This window comes from Dendrobium catenatum, unplaced genomic scaffold (assembly GCF_001605985.2).
Source record: "Dendrobium catenatum unplaced genomic scaffold, ASM160598v2 original_scaffold_161204, whole genome shotgun sequence".
In the NCBI taxonomy this organism is placed as follows: domain Eukaryota; kingdom Viridiplantae; phylum Streptophyta; class Magnoliopsida; order Asparagales; family Orchidaceae; genus Dendrobium; species Dendrobium catenatum.
In genome coordinates, this window is record NW_021479630.1 from 18,945 (window position 1) to 39,223 (window position 20,279).

Here is a 20,279-nt window from a genome sequence, read left to right on the forward strand (position 1 = left end):
GGCCATTTGGATGTTACAATTATATTCTTTAAGATTGATATGATATCTTATTATCTTTAGTAATGATTGAAAGTGAAAGATGTGACAAAGATAGCTTTTGGCACTAAATATGGGTAGTATGAATTTTTGGAAATACCATTTAGAGTAATGAATTCACCAGTAGTATTCATGGATTTGATGCATATAGTGCTTAGGAAATATTTAGATCAATTCATCATTATGTTTATTAATAATATTCTGGTGTATTCAAAGACTAAAGAAGATCATGCAAAGTATTTGAGGTTGACTCTAGAAACTCTAAGGCAGCCTGAGTTATAAGTTAAATATTTGAATCATGAATTTTATTTGACTTGAGTAGCTTTTTTGGGGAATGTTATGGGCAAGAAAGGAATATTTATAGATCCCCACAGGGTGCAATTTGTGGATTGGGCAAGGATAACTTCTCTGATGGAGGTTCATAGTTTTTGTGCATGGCACGTTATCAGAAGTTGTTAAAGGATTTTCACATATTATGATCAATTTGATAAGATTGACTCATAAGGTCATGTCATTCAACTAGACATTAAAGTATGAAGATAGTTTCCAAGAGCTAAAAGCATTCGGGTGTTCTCTCCTATGCTAACTATTCTCCAAGTGTATAATGATGGTTCCTTAAAATGATTGGGTTGTGTGCTATAATGGAATGGAAGGTAATTTCATACGCTTCTAGATAGTTGAAATCAACTGAAAAGAAGTACTATCCTACTAACGATATAGAATTATTGGAGATTGTGTTTCTTTGAGGATGTAAAGACATTATTTTTATGCAGTAAGATGTGAAATTTATACTGAACATCTGAGTTTATAATACATATTTACTTAAAGGGAACTAAATATGAGGTGAAGGAGATGGTTGAAATTGATACTATGATATGGATATTATTTATTAGCTTAGCATAACAAATATGGTTGTTAATGTTCTAAGCATGAAGTTGATAGGAGTTATGGTTAGTCTGATCATTTTTAAGTAGGCTTTGATTTAAGAGATGGAATGATAGGAGTTGCGGATGATATGTTTATCTAATGTGCATGCAAAAGTTATATTCGTTCATTTATCGTTGTAAGAAAAAAATTAAGGAAGCGTAGAAGAAAGATAAGGAATATGTAAAACTATTGGATCAAATTCGATATAGAAGAAGGACTAAGTTATGACTAGATGGTCAAGGTATTGTATTTTGTGGCACAAGATTGCGGGTTCCAACCAGTAGAGAATTGAGGAAAGATATTCTGCATGAAGCCCATGTCTTTGAATTACTCTGGATATATGAGTAATCTTGGTACATAGTAGTAAGATGTACAATGACTTGAAGCCCATATTATGATAGCCTGGATTGTAGAATGATGTAGAAGAAATTATTTCTAAGTGTCAAAACTATGAAATGGTGAAAGCTAAAGATCAGAGTCCTAATGGTTTATTGCAGCCCTTATCTATTTCTAAATGAAAATGGAAAGAAATTACTGTGAATTTTGTTATGGGTTTTCCTAGGTCTAGATAAAAGTTATGATGTAATATGGGTTATTGTAGATAGAGTAAGTAAGTTTACTCATGTCTTTCTTATGAGGCATGCTAATTATGTTGACAAGCTAACTCTATTGTATGTGAGGGAGAATGTTAGATTACATGGGTTTATGAAAGTTATTATCTCAGATTACAATGGCAACTTTACCTTCAAGTTATGAAGGTGTATCCTGGAAGGTATATAGACTACGTTAAGTTTTAGTATAACTTTACAACCCTAAATAGATGGACAATTTGAGACAGTCACTCGTATATAAGAAGACTTGTTGAGATTATGGAAAATAGATTTTGGAGGATGGTGGAAAGGTCATATTCCTTTGATAAAATTTTCTTAATATAATTATTTCCAATCCGTTATCAGTATGACTTCATACGAAGCTCTGTATGAGATAAGATGTAGAACACTATTACCCTATATAAAAGTGGATAGTGCCATAGAGAAATCAAGTTGAACAAGAACATACTGGAAGCAATCCATGACAGACAAAAGAAGTTTTATGATCCAAAATATAGAGCTGTAGAATTTCAAATTGATGATTTAATTTTTTTAAGGCTAATCTATTAAAAGGTGTCAGCATATTTGTCAAAGATAATAAGTTAATTTCAAGGTATATTAATCCTTTTAAAATCATTAAAAAGGAGAGAAAGTTTGCTTATAGACTGTTATTGCCTGATCAGATGTTGGATATTCATAATGTGTTTCATGTATCTATACTGAAATAGTGGGTTTCCTATCTGGAATAATCGATCTCTAAAAATAAAATTGAAGTTTAACTTAATCTAACCGATAGGGAAGAGCCTGAGTGTGTTTTGCCCTATTATGTGAAGTAGTTAAGAAACAAGCAGATTCATATAGTAAAGGTGTAGTGGAAGAACATATCTAAAAGAGTAGCCCCTAGAAGAAAGAAGAGAAAATGAGGCAACCATATCCAAACTAATTTTGAGTATTTTTGTAAGTGCCAAAGACAATTTTTCTATAAGGAGGGACAATATAAAGCCTGCAGCTATAGAATCTCATAAAATCTATTTTTTGTGCCTTACATATCTTAAATTTGTTATTAAGAAACCTATAATTAAGGTGACAATGTCTAGAAATGAATTAATAAAATATGTCTTAGAATGTTGCGGTGTTGAGCATTGGAACGTAACGACACTTCCCTCTCTATTTAGGAGTAGAAATTATGGCAGTACAGTGGCGTTGTGCATGGTGGCACTATAGTACTACCCTTTCTTTGTTGGGGAAATGTTTTAGGGAGCACTATAGCGCCAAAGAGATTCTTACTTTACCACCTTCCAATAATCACGACCTCCTTCTCTTATCAACTCTACTATAATAGGCCCTTTCCTTTTTGTGAAACATCAGAGAAATTCTTCAAAGAGCTAAAAACAGGTTTTGGAGGTATGTTGTATTGTTCTACTCTAATTATTTCCACACTTACTATATACGGGTGTGTAAGGTGTTTAAATGGAGGCAGACGTGGAAGCGGAGTTATAAGAAAGCATCAGGATATGTGGATTGCTTATTCTCATAATTAGTTTGGATATGGTTTTAGAAAGCATCAGGATATTATGCATCAGGATATGTGGATTGCTTATTCTCATAATTAGTTTGGATATGGTTTTAGAAAGCATCAGAAAGGATCAGGATATGTGGATTTCTTATTCTCATAATTAGTTTGGATATGGTTTTAGAAAGCATCAGGATATGTGGATTGCTTATTCTCATAATTAGTTTGGAAATGTTTTAGAAAGCATCAGAAAGCATCAGGATATTATGCATTGCTTATTCTCATAATTTAATGAATTAATTATAAGTAATATTCTAAATTTAGTATTAGTAATTTTTGAATTTTTGTATGAACCCTGATGAAATATGAAAGTTAAGTGCAAGTGAACCTTTGATGGAAAGTGTTATATGATGTATCTAAAATCTCTATGAAAATTTCTTCAAGGATATAAGTATAAGCTTGTAAATCAAGTACATAATAAAACTCTAAAGAATAATACTATGTTAGTACTTTATTCATTCTTTACATGTTAATGAGTTTTAATTAAATTGATATTTAATACTTCAAATGGACATTGATATATATGATGGGCCAAGGAAAGAAGTTAATTGAGCTGGTGATGCATTCAACTCTTGATGATCATGTTTTTTTTAATTTTATGTTATTGTAATTTTTGAGTTTTATTTTTGTTTACCTAATGATGGAAGGCAACCGATGATCATGTGTGGCTTAGGTGCTCATTGGACATATTTTTTTCCTTTGGTGTGCTAGCCTCTTTGGGTTCTTTGTGTTTAGGTTGACTTGGGTTTGTTGGGGGTGGCTAAATTATTGTTTGCTTATCCTGGTAGTTTGGTTCCTGTTCCCCTGGCTTGGTTATTCACTTCCTGCTGCTGCTCCATGGCTTTCCCGGTTCCCCTGGCATTGGCTATTCGGTTCCTACTACTACTCCCTGGCTTTTCCGGTTCTCCTGGCCTTGGCTCTTCGGTTTCTGTTGATGCTCCCTGGCTTTTTTGGTTCCCATGGTCTTGGCTGTTCTATTCCTATTGCTATCCCTTGGCTTTCATGATTTTTTTTTTGGGTTCTTCCGTGCATTTAATGCTTTCTTTTTCCTTTCCTTTTAGTTGGCTGTAGGGGGCGGCTGTGGCTAGATGTTGGCCTCCTTTCTTTCCTATTTTTAGGGGAGTTTTGAGCTGTTGCAAGCATTTTTTTGGAAGTGAAAATATTCTAAAACTTGAGGGTTTCTTCTCTAGCTAGAGAGCTACTTTTTCCCTACTTGTTTCTTTTTCCAAGTCTTCTAATCCTTTTCTTCTCTCCACAAGTTTCCATCCCATTGTATCCTTCTTCTAAAATAAAGAGTGGTGTTGGTTGGTCAGGTTTTAGTGGTATTTGTTGGAGGAGTTATGGAGGACATTGGATCAAAGTTGTTGTGGTGGACTACTGGTTTGCATGTCCTTGAGCATTATATTTACCTAATTTATCGTTACATGTGAGGTGACCACTAGCTGGTTGTTCTGAGGGTATTTTATTTTGGTTTTCTTTCTTCTTATAAAACAATTTCAATTTGTTTAATGTTATTTGGTGATTTGCTTACTAAAGTTTTGGATCGATTCGTGTTCTACTTTCTTTTGTGTTCTCCATTAGGCTTTAAACTTTCTAGTTCCCATCAGCTGGCAATGCTAATTCTATGAATTTTCTATCATTTCATGGAATGAAAAAGACCTAGTGGAGTAGAATGGTGTAGAGGCAGGTTCTTTAGGATCTGAGTAATTGAGATGAGCTGGATTATTATACATATACTTTTTGATGAAGTAAAATATTATTGTACTGAAGTTATTTTTTTTTGGTTTTGTAATAGCTTTGGTTGTCTCTATTGGTGGTTTAGCTAAAAATATAGATTATGATTTCAATCTTTCCATTAGATCCTAGAACATAACATAGGCCTTATTTTAAATCCCTAATATACATACTTAACAAAAAAAAAAAGAGAGAATATGACTTAGAGTCAAAGAGAGAGTTCTGGCCAAGGAGAGACCACAGATTAATGGAGAAAGATCTTGACATCTTCATGCAATAGTTTGAGAGAGGGCAGGAGAGATTGGAGAGAAAGTAAGGGATTCAAGGAAGGATGTCTAAGAGATCAATGTGTGAGAGAAGTGTACAGTGTTGTTCATCTTTATCTATATCCTTAAGGCATATTTCACTCTAAGTGTGATAAATTTATTTTTGAAACCAATAGGAATCAATTTAATTTTGGTGCTCTAAAAGTCTTTGGCCAATAAATCCACAATCCCCCAGCCCCAACTTGTGTGTCACAAACACTTTCACTTACTATGAAAATGAAAGGCATATCCCATAGTGGCTCCGATATTGACGGACTATGGGAGTACTAGACTAGATTCAAAAGTGAGCTATATGGTTATAATCTTTTCATGACATCTTGAAAATTTGTTTTTGTTGTGCCTTAAGGATAGTAATGGATGGTTTGTTATTACCAACAAACACATTCTATAGACCCACAAGAATCAATGAAAGGAAGGATATATCTTGAACATGGATTCGTAGTTCCCATAAAAAACATAAATTTTGTGACACCTACAACTTGCCCTAATCAACACACCAAGAGATAAATATGGACTATCCCATCTTTCCTATGTTACATTGGTTGTGCTCTAGCACTCTTTGAAAGTTCCATGTGTCATAACAGGCCTATCCATTGTTTGCAATGCCAATTTATAAATTAAAAGAGAGGCAATCACCTCTCCCTTTCATTTAGGCTATCCTTCATACAAATTTGGACTAGCTTGAATTCATAATGATAGAACCAACTATGCCTTACAAGTTATCCAACAAAGGGTAGTGATGCAGATCTAATATACATCAATCATCGGTTTAATTCACATGATTTCTATGGATAATGGTGCATCTTTTATATCCTCACAATGGTAGATTAATCTTTGGCACCTCCCATTTGCTTCTCAAATGTGACTGTTATTCTCATATGATCATGCAATTCATTAGGAAATCATATACAACTTTGATAAAGTGTAAACTAGTTTATGTAATGTCAATATGGATATATCCAAATACATATCATTTTCAACACTAATATGTACATAAAAGATAAATTTACATAAGTAAATAAACAGAATGAATCCAAATAAACTTGACCCTATATTAAATATAAGTTGTCATCACACAAGGTGCTTTCAAATCTTGAATCAGCGTCGCCAATTTCTATAACTTCCAAGCTGAATACTTCATCTGTATTTCTTCTCTTTTATAGGACCTCGTGGAATTTTGTTGAGAACATTGGTATCAAATCTATGAAAGAGTCTTTTAAGATCGCGGCTTCCCATGAATGCCAAATGATCCACTTCTCTCTCATAACGCTCATATAGAGCGGGCAAAATCTGAACGCAGAGATAACCTATAGAAGTAGAGGTGGCTATTTTAGTATATATTCCTTTGAACTTGGCATAATTCATGCTCAAATTAGAAGATTATGGAAGAATAGCATTACCTAAGTATAACAAGTTTAGGGAGCTGAAGAAGCTTCCTACCACTGATAATATCCAAAGAGAAGCAATTACCTTGAATGAAGAATAGGAAATAGCAATGAAAAATTATCCTTGAAAAAGAAATAATTCAAAGTGGCAGTAATGTATATAAGTATACCAGAAGGAAAAGTCTAAGATCCCTCCCCGTTGCCACATTTTGGAAAATGACCAAGAAGCGGCTCAGCCTGGCATGTAAGTAGATTGCAAACTCTCTAAAGGTTCTCTCTGATAAGATGATTTCAGGAATCTTTGGTGGGCTCCTACAAGAATAAATTATCAAGCAAAAGCCAACTGAGAATGATGAGTTGAGATATGAAGTTTTGATTTTGATTTAGATCTGTGTTGCTGGAAACTTAGATTTCTCTCGAGCTAAGAAAGTTTGGAATCATATTCTTGGATGATAGATCTTTAGTGGCAAACACGAATAGGAAAAGATTGATTTTAATTGCACAAAATTAAAATAGACTAATGGGTGATTGTCATTTTTTGTTTGGATAAAGACTGTTCAGCCAAAAACTGCTATTAAATTGTACTATAGAATCTTGACCAAACCACTAAAGGCAGATTTGGTTGCTCTTAAATAGAAAAAAATAAATCTTGGCCAAAGCATTAAAGGGTCAGTTAGTTGCTTGTACATATGAAGTATATTTCAAAAAGAAAACTATGTTCTCATTCATTATGTGTGAAATTAAAATCATGACAGTAGAGTGAGTAGAACTAAGAGGATTTATGGAGCTTAAAGTCAAAGTTGATTTTTAATTAAACTCAATTAAATGTAGATCTAATCAATTTTATTATTTCTAAAAGTAAGGTGCCTAAATCTAAAGTAGCTCAATCCTTGTTTTTTTTTTTTTTTTTTGTAATTTTAAAAGAATAGGAACGGTATACTTGCTATATTCATTGTTAGAAGTAAAAAAATATTTTGATTCTACAAAATACTTGTAAATTATTATATAGAAACAAAAATTCTTAAGAACCCGGTTTATATAAAAAATAGAAGAGAATGTTTTGTACCAAAAGAGTGCACTAAAAATTACCATTTTTCTAATTAAAATTCAAATGTCTTATAGTTTATACAAAATGTCTTGTTTTTCTTGAGTAAATATTTTATACTCCAAACAAAATTTCATGTTATTTTGAATAAAATTACATAAGCCTGATTCAAGTTTGTAAGGCGTACTCCTGATGCAATTTTTTTAATATTTTATCCTACCATCTCCTTCCATTTCTGTTTAGTATTTGGAAAATATGTAATCCATTATTTTACATTGTAGAAGATATTTTACGCCTTGTTTCTTCTAACAGAGAATATTGTTTTGGTGAACATAAGAGTCAGATATCCAATGATGATATTCAAAACAGAGCTTCTTCACACTATGCGTTCCATAATGCAGTGTTCTTGATTTGCTTCTTATACGTAGGTTATTTTCTTTCATGTATTTATCATAGTGTTTACTCTTCCATTATAGTGCATGTTCTCTAATGTATCTGGGATTGTTCTAGCAAGAAAAACTATTTCTAAAAATGACTTGACAAGTGCTGAATAAGACTTATGGCTGCAACCCATAATGAAATATTTTGAACTTGTTGAAAAAAAAGTTCTAAAATTGCACAAGGTGTAAGAAGAAGAATAGTATCAAGATTAATTCATTTGTTGAATAGCTAATAGAAAAAATACCGATCAAGCAGGGCTGCGCCATTAGACCAGATAAAAATCAAAAGCATCGCAGCGATGAAGAATTGGCAGAGGAGAGTAAGAAAATGATACTCCACAACCTCAAATAGAAACCACGTCACGGTCACTCCAGCAAGAATGACCCCTGATAAATGCTTGTTTCTCCATAGCACAATATCAGCAACTACAAAAACACGCCAAAAATCATATCCATGTAAATTAGAAAGAATTTTTCTTTATCGACAGAAGCTGGATAAGTGTTCTATATTGCAAAAATGAGTAACGTTTAAAGCAAAACAAGTTCATTTATCATTTAAATGATCCAAATATTTCATTATGATGAAATCAACGATGAATGAAATATTTCTAGAGTTTTCTAGTTTACAGAATTAAGCATAACAGAGTCAAAGTTAATTTCAAAGCAGATATTAACTAAGTAGTAAAAGATGTAGATTGATAGGGTCTTCCAGAATTGTGCTTTTAGGCCAACTTAATATAGAGTTCAGATAATCACAAAAGCTAGAGTTCTACCGTTTGGTTCAATAACTTACCTGTCCACAAATAATATATAGTCAGAGTTGTATTTTGTTTATTTCTGCATCCGATTGTTTTGTTTAATTTGGTGCGAGAAAATTATATAAAGGGGGATTTATATACATACTATTTTATTTCATGCTATTTACATATCTAACATCTAAAACTTTAATATTACATGTCTACCGCCCATAGAATAAATATAGGTGCATTGAATGAAATATTAAAATTTATAGGGTGGTATGAGTGGTAAGAATGAAATATAAGAGTAATATATTTGATATTAAAATTTTATATGAGTGGTAAAAATTTTATATTAAACTTTATCACTAAACTCATAAAGTTTCTTTTCAAATGAAACTGGGTATATGAAGTGAAGGATACAAGATTTTTGTACTAGGAGTGGTGGATTGAAAAACATGGTCATTTCCACTAGATTCTCCTTTAATTTATATATTGTGGGGCAAAGGCTTGATGTTGTTGTTGTTGTTGTAAAGTTGTATTGTCTGAAAATATATATTAAAATTTTTAAAAAAATTGTAGCACAAAAATATAATTTTTTAAAAAATATGAGGTATGATTGTTCTTTGGACATCAACATGAACATCCTCACTGGGCTGTGAACAAAGTAAAATCTCTTTAATTATAATTTGATTATTTTTACGTAATCAAGTCAATTAGAGTGAAACTTATTGAATTTTTTTTTCCTTGAATTCTTTAAATCAGCTCAAATTAATCATAGAGGTTCCACTCATTTTTTTTAGAAAACTAATTTATATAGCTTCTCCTCTTCATATAAAGGTTTTTATTATATTTTTTTATTTTTATTTCTTCATATAAAGGTATGAATACTCCTTTATAGGGGAAAGAAATGCATTTCTCCTTTATTATAGTCTCCAATTCTTTCTCTTATGAAAGGATTTCCATTATCATATGTAAGCAGTGCATAAGAATAACTCTTCCTTTACTATCTCTGGTAACATATTATCTTTGATAGGCTATGTATGTCTCTCTAACATGCTTGGGTGCTTTTCTACTAAGAGTAATAAATTATCCTTTGAAATTGTGAGAAAATTTTAGATCTTTCAATGTCTTTCTTGGTAAGTTTTTGTTCCTACCTTGTAAAAGAGGATCGACGTCATCGTGTATAGAAGATATATAATCCCCTCTTTGCAGGCTTCAGTAAAATATTGTCATGGATAGGTTGTGCATATTCATCTTATATGCTCATGTATTTTCTCTATTAGGATTATCAGATCACCCAATAGGTAAAACTGTGAATGACATCCAAGATTTTTAATCACTATGGTACAACTCCGGGTTTTCCTCATGAAGGAAGGTTTCACTATCTCTATTTGGAGGGATTGGAATTTGGAAATATTTTTATGCCATTTCAATGTTCCAATTTTGTCTCCAATGGGGAGATAATTACTGTAAAATTTTGATGGAGAATATTTTTATGCTATTGCTAGGTCCCAAGTTTTGGATAAGAAAAGTGGAGGGTTGCTTAAGATAGTCGACAACCATTTGAAGTATCTTGGTCTCCCTCTTTATAAGGGTAGGAAAAAATCGTTTCTTTTTTATGATTTAATCTCGATTGTGCATTACAAGCTTTTATCTTGGGATTCTAACTTTTTTAATTTGGTGGTAGATTAACCCTTATTAAAAGTGTTCTTTGCTCTATCCCTTTTTATACTTTTCAAACTTTACTTCTTACTCAACCTGTGTTATAGGCTTGAGAAAATCATTAATAAATTCTTCTGGAAAGGGACTAGTAATAGTTCTAAAATGCACTGGTTGGCTTGAAATAAATGTTGTGGTACTTTGGATGAAGGGGCTCTGGGCTGTAAGTCTTTCAAGGATTTGGCTCTGTCTTTCTCTTTTAAGTTGTGGTATAATTTTAGAGCTAATGTGAGCCTTTGGGTAAATTTATGAATGTGAAGTTTTGTGGGGAGAAACACCCCACCATTTGCTGTTTTAGTAAAGATAACTCTAAAGTTTGGCAGTGTCTTTGCAAAGTTAAATGGGAGATTGAGCCGATTATCTATTGGGGTCTTGGTAGTGGTAATATTTTCTTTTGACATGATCGTTGGTTGAATGGTAAGTCCATTGATTCTATGCTTAATACTTCTTCCAATGCTTGTATGAAGGTTAATTATTTTTTCAAGGATAATGGTTGGGATTTGGATAAACTTTCTTCTGTTTTGTCTAGTTTTATTGTTCAACAAATTCTTCAGCCCACTTAATATGAATACTCTTGATATTCATATGTGTTCTTTAAATAGAGAAGGTAAATTTTATTTAAAAGATGTATGGCAATCCTTTAGAACTACAAAAGAAGCTTCTATTATTTTCAAAATGTTATGGCATCAAAGTATTCTTTCTACGGTTTCTATTTTTGTTTGGAGACTTTTACATAATTTCATTCCTATGAATGATTATTTGAAGAAACGTAGTTTCATCCTTCCTTCTAAATGCCAATGTTGTTATCACTTGGAGAACATGCATCATGTTTTTGTCTCGGAGCCTTGTGCAGTTAAAGCCTGGACTCATTTTGAGGATATTTTACAATTAAACTACTTTAATGCTAAGTTTTCCATTTATACTTTATTGAAGTGTTGGTTTGTTAATTCCAAAGGGAATATCAGGAATGTTATTTCTTCTCTTATCCTTTGGTACTTATGGTTGGAGAGGAATAATTCCCGCTATAATGGTGAGGTTATGAATCCTCATCGGATTATCCAAAGGGTGAAAGATAAGATTAGAGATCTTTTTTCTGCTAAGCTTATTAATACTAAGAACTTCAATAAGTATCATAGTGCTGCTTTTGATTTTAGTATTAATCTAGATGTGGATAACAGTCACAAGATTTTGAAAAGTATTCGTTGGCTTACTCCTTCGGATAATTTTTTAAAGTTAAATGTTGATGGTTCATTCAACAATTATAAGGTTGGCTGTGGTGGTCTCATCAAGGATTCTAATGGTAATTTTATTCTTGGTTTTGTGGGTCCTATTTACAATGGTGATATTACTATTGCAACTACTTTTGTTATCATCTATGGTTTAAGGTTGTGTTTATCTCTTGATTACATTAATATTATGGTGGAAGTTTCTTCTTCTTCTTCTTATTGTATCCAGTCCTCTATTTTAAGGAATGATAATTTATGCTCTTCGAATTTGTTTTACATGAGGAGGGATATTCAATTGTTGATGAGTAGGCTTAATTTTTTTCTTTTTGGCTATTGAAGGAAATGGTAATGCTTGTGCTAAAGCTTTGGCTAGTTGTGGTTGGGCACTGGAATCTATACAGGATTTTTATTTATCTAACTTGCCTATTCCAGTTAGGGGCCTGGTTTACTTGGATAAACAGTCTATTCCTTATGTTAATTCTTAAGGTTGTGGATGATTTTTTTGGGTGCTGGGTACTTCTGGCTAGAGCCTTTCCTTTCTATTTCTCTGATTGAATTTTTGGAGTCTTTTTGCTTGGTTCAGTGTGCCCGGGTGGTTATGCATGTTTAAGTTTCATTTTGATGATGAGCATGTGTTGTAGGACACCGTTATTCTGTGTGGGCTCTGTTTTATCTGGAGGGTCTGCTGAGCTCTTTCTCTTGGATGTTTAAGTATCTCTATGTGATAGATGAGGGTGCTGTGCAGTTGAAACCCATTTTTTTGGTGGGGTTTTTCTATTTGCTGGCATTTCACGGGATGCTAGATTCCGTGAGGATGGTTTTACCTGGTAACTCCTCCTGTTGCTTAGACCTGCTGTATTTTTTTGGCTGTCTGTTATGTTGTTACAGATGGTTGGATTTTATTCTATGGTTATTGTCTACCTTTCATGAGAATTTTGCTACCTTATATTGCAGGCTGGGTTTGCTTATTTGGTTCCTGGAACCCAGGAATTCTTCTCGGCATGATCTTTTTACTAGTTATAATTGGTTTAACATTTGTGAGACTATTAGACAATATGATTTTTGGAAGGTTTGTATTAATCCTGGTGGTATTTGTGATATTCATTGCTGTGAGAACTGATATTTTTGCTATTTTTACTGCCTTTTATGTGTTTTTGTCTATTACTTTGTTTTGGCAAGCTTTTTCCTTGCAGGTGATCGTGTTATAGAACGAAGCTGGTGGCTTGAGGATCTAGATAATCTTTTTTGTACCTTTATGATTTTTTGGGTGCTCGTCCTTGTGCACCGTAGAATGTACCTAAGATTTTGTGTACTTTTGCTTATTAGGGAATTCGAGCTCATAAGCTTTTTTTGTCCTTTTATTTTTGTAGCTCTTCGGAGCAGTAGAGAGCTTGAATTCCCTTTAAGGACCTTGTAATCCTTGTTTTATATTAACGCGTAGGCCCCTTCATGAGTTTCCCCTAATTTATATATATATATATATATATATATAATTCTTCCTACCTTGCAATTTGGAAGATGGGAATATGCACAATTGAGTATAATTATTTGATTCCCATTATAAAAATTACAAAAACAAGATCTCCACAAGCAAAAAGTTAAAATCTAATAATAGGGTTAGATGTTAATAGTCAAGGGATAGTGGTTTGACGAAAAAAGTCTGACAATTGTGGCGGCAATTACTGATGGTTGTCAACAATAGTAATTGCTGAAAAATGCAATAGATTTCTTAGCTCTCTCAGCTCGTGAACGTCCCCTCCTATGGAAAATGATGACTTATTTATAGCCTTTTTAAAAACAAATTCTTAAACTTTTTTATCAGAATCCAAAATCCTCAATCAGATGGTCCATATTGATCCCTTTAATCATAGATCATTTATCTTATTTTGGTGTCTTGATGATATGAAAATCAAATAAATTTGTGCTCTTTGAGTTTGTCTCGTTGAGCTATTTGATTTAACTCTATGCATGTAATATTTTGTGATCATTTGGTCCTTCAATTAATGCTTGAAAGTTTATAAATATGTTTTAAGTGCTTGATTTGAGCTCATTTTTAGTCAAATTGGATCACTTGTGGCGTCAAGACATTCAGTTCAACATTAAGTTTATTGAAATTTATAGATGGGATGGTCCTAAATATAATTCTAATAGCTTTCAATCAAATTTTGCCTCAAGATTTATTCTGACTGAGAGAATTTTTTGAGACAATTTAGATTTCCAAAGAACTCCAAAGTGATCATATTACACATCTAAGCACATCCTTTCCCAACCTACAGCTAATATCATTGTTTATGACTCATAGTTGATACATACAATTGATACAACCAGTGCTCTATCAATTGATATCAAAACTCAGGCTCCATATTCGATATAATAATTCAAAGTTTAAAATCCAATTATGTCAAACATGGTAAATTTTACTTACGGTGATTGAATTGGCTTACCTCTACTAGTTTATAGAGTTGATTTTGATATCTAAAATCTTTAAGAGGTATAAATTTAAATCTATGATTTATTATTTTGAAAGATGGCATATCTTCCATCAATGTTTTTAATCCTATAAAAAAATTATTTATGCATTTCATATTTTCAATAAGCATTATTATCATATGATTTTCAACACCATTAAAATTAAAACCAAATAAATTCATTCTATGTACTCTCACCTTGGTGTATAGTGTTCATGTTAAGACATGTGGAGGAAAATATTTTTAAGGTGAATCGACGCAAAGAATGAAGAAATCCTTAGAAAAATAGTGCAAAGGAGAAAAAATGATCCATTAAAGAACCTTGTGGTAATAGACCACGAAGTTGTCAATAAAAAGAAAGAAAAGAAAAGGGCAACCCCAACATCTTCTATGAGCACACAATATGTCTTCAATGAATGCTAGGTAAATGAACTTTCATAAATCATCAAAAGCTTTTTGTCTGGGTTATTGTTTAAATTGTATATATTTAACATTCTGATACATCATAATTAAACCTATATTATATATATCCAAATTAAGTAAATCTATATTTATAACATATTCTTCAATAAAATTTATTCCCATTGTTTTCCTAATTCAATCATTTCATAATTAATCTTTCATCATAGTTTTTTTTATAAATTAACTTTATTTCTACTTCAATTGACATGGATATCATTGGCCCATAATACTAAGAACCACATAATATAACCAACTAAATTATAATCTTAAATTTATTCTTGAGCCTCGATGATACTTTTTTAATGCGTAGTACTCATAATAACTCATAATATATATCAGCATTTATGTCCTAATTCTATCATTTTTTTGACATTTAGGCTAATTAAGGTAAACTCACACACATCACATATCGGAACCCAAAGTTGATACCTCTTGGCTGATAGCCAAAGCTCCAAACCAACAAATCAAGCAGGGATGCATTTCATTCTATCATGTAATAAAGCTAAAATACTTGAAAGGTATTACTATTTTCATCTAACTATATATATAAAATTAAATGGATCTAGAATTAATCCATGAACAGAACCTTTTCCTCCGCCGAATAGCTGGTGAATGGTCCTTCGCCGTCCAAAGAGCTTGGCCGCCGGCTGCCGCTCGTCATAGTCATAGCCAGCGGAGATAAATCGCGGCGGCATTTTTGTTCGCTCTTCTACTCGATGGCGTCGATCGATGGGCTACTGAGGGGGGATATGTGACATGCCGGCCTAGCTTGCTTTTATGAGGGGCGATTTGCTTCTATTCTTCGAGTTGGAGGTGAAGGAAAGGATTGCTTTGCCCCCTGCCTTGTTCACTCTCCTATTTGCTTGTTCTGACGGGGATTAGCTGCGGGCTTACTTCATAGTTGGTGTTCGTTACTGTTAAAATAAGGTTTTGAAAAACGGCCGAGAAGGTCTCCAAACAGGTTTCGCAAAGAACCGAGCCTCGGGCCGTTCGAACCGGAAGTTCGACCCCCAAACCGCCAAACTAGTACCTACTCTGAAACTCGGCAGTTTATTTAAAAGACGATTTCAGCCATTGATATTAAATCGGATGGCTTAAAATAAAATAAAGTAAAACCTTATAGTCTTATACGAAAAAAAATCTACTGTTATTTTCTTCGGCTCTTCTATGTCGGACGTAACTTCCCTCTGACTTTCCAATCGTTCTCTTTAGTGAAGCTTACAAGGAACCTAAGCATCCGTCTCATGCTCAACTCCTCTCCGACCTTTTCTACTCGCACTCTAGTTTTCCTCGCATTCACTACTTGCCCATTTCGTATTCTTTGATTCTTTCATTTATTATTTTTTTGTTGTTGAGTTTCCTTCATGTTTTCTTAACAATATTCAGTAAAATGGTTGATGCAAATAAGGATAGGTGAGAAATATATTCTGGCAACGTGTAGGATCTTAGACTTTGTCAAAACTTTGTCTGTGCACCTTGTAGTTTTTTTTTTTTTTGAAATTGTTGGAATAGTGAAGGGGTACTTTTGAAGTACTCATTACATTTTGACTACCCATTTTAACTTTTTTGTTCTCGACTTTCATGACTAACAGGTGGCGAAGCCACGAAGGCTCCTCCATTTGCTGCTTTGCATGGGAAAATATGCCGAGATCATTTTGCCTTGCCTAGAAAGCCTTAGCTAATTTAGTGCGAGCACTTTAATGTCAAATGGATTCATTGCAATTGGTTTCTTTTACTTATCTTCATTAAAAAAATTTCAGTTGATACTCCATAACTTTTTGGGCTGAGAATGTAGTGAATTGAAGTTTAATTGCTTTTCAAAAATTTTTTATTAAACTAGTTAGATATTTAAAAAACTGTATTAGTTTGAATTGAAGTTTAATATTTTTAAAGATATTTAAAAAATTTCAGTCAATCCCTTTCGGACTCATTTTAACGTTGAATTCAAATTGATGTTCCTTAAATTTAATAGAATGAGTGACTAAATATTTTGTGGTGATTGTTTCATACTTTCATCTACTTGCAATTTTTAATTAACATATTGTTGGATTCGATTGTAATGAAACTATTTCATTCTGCCTTAATTGATTATGTAACATACATTACATGTAACTGCTGCTATTATTTTAATTAACTTTTGATATTATTTGTTGATTGAATTAAGATATGTGCATGTGATATTATTTTGTTAATCAAATTAGAGTGGAATCAGGAAGTAATCAAACTTCAACTTCTAGTTATAGTGTGCATGAGAAAGTGGACATTGCTTGGATTTATTTCGCTGAAGTTAGAGGAGTTTATGGGAAGAAGTGATTCAAATGTTTGTATGTCTGTATTGTGGTATTGCATACAAGAGAGGAGGAATAAATAGAATGAAAAAAATATTTAGCAGGAGTAAAGAGGAATAAAACTGCTTGCAAAAAGGCTCCACACAATGTTTGATATCAAATGCAAAAAAAAAAACCTTAAAGGAAATTTCAAGAAAAAAGAAACAAGCATATGAGGAGATGGATAATACATCGTTTCTTATGGATGATTCTTCTTCTCTTCCTAAAACATAATCTTCTAAAGCACATGTATTAGAATTTGCTAAATGAAAAAAGAAAAATTCTAATGTGGACACTGTCTTTAATCCTCGAACTAGACCAGGTTTCTAATCTTCAATTAAGAGTACTTTAGCAACTAAGGAAGTAGTTCACCGTGCAAATATGACTTTAACAAGATGGTTTTTCAATTGTTTCACCCCATTTAATACTTTAACTAAAATATATGAATAGAAAATTGTAGAAGACCTTGATGTTATAGGTCTCAGTTACAAGCTCCTCACTTATCATAAAATGAGAGTAAACCTACTTAGAATTATAAAGAGAAGTGTAGGTTACTTATTCATAACTACATACATACTTGAAAGGAAACATGTTGTACTCTTATGACAGATGGATGGGATGATAGTAAGAGCAAAACATTAATCATTTTTTTTCCTTTCAGTGTTGTGTATCTTTTTTGAAATTAGTTGATTCTTCATACATCAGTAAGGATGCTGCAAAATTGTTTTCTTTATTCATTGTGGTTTTTGAGTGGGTACGTCCAGAGAATGTAGTTCAGCTAGTTATTGATAATACTATTAATTACTATAAAGGAGGTCATATGTTACATGAAAGATTCAACATTTATTGGTCACCTTGTGATGCACATCATATGAACTTAATTTTGAAAAATATTGACAATATGCCTCTCATAGAGGATCTAGCAAGGAAAGCATCAAAGGTGATATTTTTTTATTATAATCATATCTTTATACTTGCATGGCTTAGGAAAATGCCAAGTTGGAAGGAGATCGTACATCCAGGAACTACATGTTTTGCAGCGAACTTCATAACTTTGAAAAGTGTACATGAGGACCACCATGACCTAGAAGCATTAAGCATAAGCAAGTTTTATACATATTCAAATATATCCACAACCTCCAAGGAAAAGAGGTAGCTTCATTATTTTGGAATTGATGTTTTGGGATAATTGTCTTATTATTTCAAAGATTTGGGACCCTTTAATTCAATAGTTGTGTATTATTAACTCAGATGAGAAACCATCATTTGGATATCTATACATGGCACCTAAGACAATCAAAGCTATGTTATGAAATATAAAGATATTATGTAATCATTTCACCATTATAATAAAAAGATCATGAGATACCCAATTAAGACAAGGCATCCATGCAACAACATATTTTATCAACCCTCATTTTCCAGTATGATAAAGAGAAATATTATTAAAAGCCAAAAAATTTATTTAGACTTGTTTAATTTATTAGAAATAAAGATATTTGTTTTAATCCAACAATGAATGAGATCAGATTATTCCATGATGGATTATAAAGCTTTGGAAAACCAATTGCATTAACGATGACAAAATAAATGCAACTTGATAATTCTCTTTTAATGTCAACATGTAGTTATATACTTATATTTTTATTTGAATTTATCATTTAAATAAAATAAATAAAATAATTTCTTATTTTATATTTCTTATTTGTTGGTGAAGGTGATTTAGGGAATGAAGGAGATGGAGATGATATAATTGAGTTCGATTAATTAGATGCATTTGGTTTTGAATATTTTAGTGAAGCAGGACCTAGTGACTCAACTTATGTGGATATATTTGATGATATAAATTTAGGAGATTTTTATTTTTCTCTTATGAAACTATTAAAACTATTGAACTGAGAAATTGAAACATATTTAACTTCATTTCTATATCATGAATATATTTTCTTTTTATAATCAATTAGTACAAGTGTTAAAATCTTTCTATAATTAGTTGTGTCTTCAAGTGAAATATATTAATGTGTTTTGCTTATTTACTTTATGTTTAATTATTAGGTTACAATTATAATAATTTTCTAATATTTATTTTATTTTGAGAAAATCACCAATTCTAGGTATAAATTAGAATATCCAAAAATAATAATTTTTGATTTCATCTCTCAAGTTATGACTACAGAGAGTTCAATTACTCAAAATAATAATGTATTTAATTTAAAATTTACTAAATTTATTTGTTAATTTTTTTTATATTTCATATTATTATTCAATTCAAATTTTTTTATATATTTACAAATGGTTATGTCATTAAAATATTTAAATAAAATAAGTATTTATATTATCATTTGGATCGACCCCGGTCAAACCATCGAACCACTAAACCCTCCTTCCAGTTCATTGTTTAGTCCAATTATGTTGGTTAAAATTGTTGAATTAGAGGGGATTTTTTAGAGATATCAGCAAACATTAGTTATATATATTTATATATAAAACTTCATCATAATGAGACATAAGTATGTACCAAAATATTACTGCCAAGTTTATATAACTTTGTTGAAAAGGATACAAGTTAAATTCATCGGCAAGCTCAAGTCAGCCAAAGTCATCAAACAAGCATACCCAACATAAGGGCTGCCAGGAAAAAGCTTCAATACTCACCAAGGATATTCAATAAACCCATCAAGAAAACTTCTCCAAGATTCAAATCTACAAGAGTAAACCTCTTGTAATCGATAATTGACTTCATATGAATTCATCATTTACTTGATATCAATATTTTAAGTATATATAATTTGATAGGTCATCAAAAAATTTCCTTAAGCAGGCATAAATCTCAACATATTTGAGTTAAAAATTTTCTAAATCAACTTTATGATTATCTAAACTCCGATTTCAACAATCCTACAATCAAGTTGAATGTCTCGATATGAAAAACCAAATGATGCCAAAGTGATCCAATCTGAGCTTGAATAAACCAAATCAATGGCCTGGAGCATAGTTAAGCTTTAGAATATTGGTTAGATGATCAAATGATCTCCAAATTTACATGCTTATAATCAAATTGAGCATCTCGATGAGATGAATCCAACTAAGATTATTTAATTTCGGTAATATTAAGACATGTAAATGTTGAACGAATATTTTATGATCAAGGAAATCAATATGAGCAATTTGATAGAATGTTTCAGATTTTCTCCATGTTTATGAGGCATGCATTTTCAAAAATCTACCCCGCTAAATCAAAACACGATATGCAAGAAAGAAACATAGAAAAGTAAGCTACT

At 31.9% G+C, this 20,279-nt stretch overlaps 1 protein-coding gene across 1 annotated transcript; it reads right to left on the bottom strand.

Annotated features, from left to right (window-relative positions):
• Positions 1–6,089: 6,089 nt before the first annotated feature.
• On the bottom strand, positions 6,090–15,639 carry LOC110092956 (reticulon-like protein B9). The gene is made up of 5 exons (XM_020817672.2): positions 15,258–15,639; positions 8,302–8,482; positions 6,742–6,883; positions 6,587–6,656; positions 6,090–6,493 (listed from the first exon to the last, which is right to left on the bottom strand). Exons 1-5 carry the CDS (start codon positions 15,364–15,366, stop codon positions 6,324–6,326), a joined length of 672 nt encoding a protein of 223 aa, XP_020673331.1. The 5' UTR covers positions 15,367–15,639; the 3' UTR covers positions 6,090–6,323.
• Between the last annotated feature and the right edge of the window lie 4,640 nt (positions 15,640–20,279).

Coding starts and splice junctions, on each gene's coding strand:
- LOC110092956 (XM_020817672.2), bottom strand. CDS start 15,366: ATGCCGCCGCGATTTATCTCCGCTGGCTATGACTATGACGAGCGGCAG. Junction 8,483..15,257: donor GCTATTCGGCGGAGGAAAAG/GTTCTGTTCATG, acceptor GTGTTTTTGTAG/TTGCTGATATTGTGCTATGG. Junction 6,884..8,301: donor GGCGCAGCCCTGCTTGATCG/GTATTTTTTCTA, acceptor TTATTCTTGTAG/GAGCCCACCAAAGATTCCTG.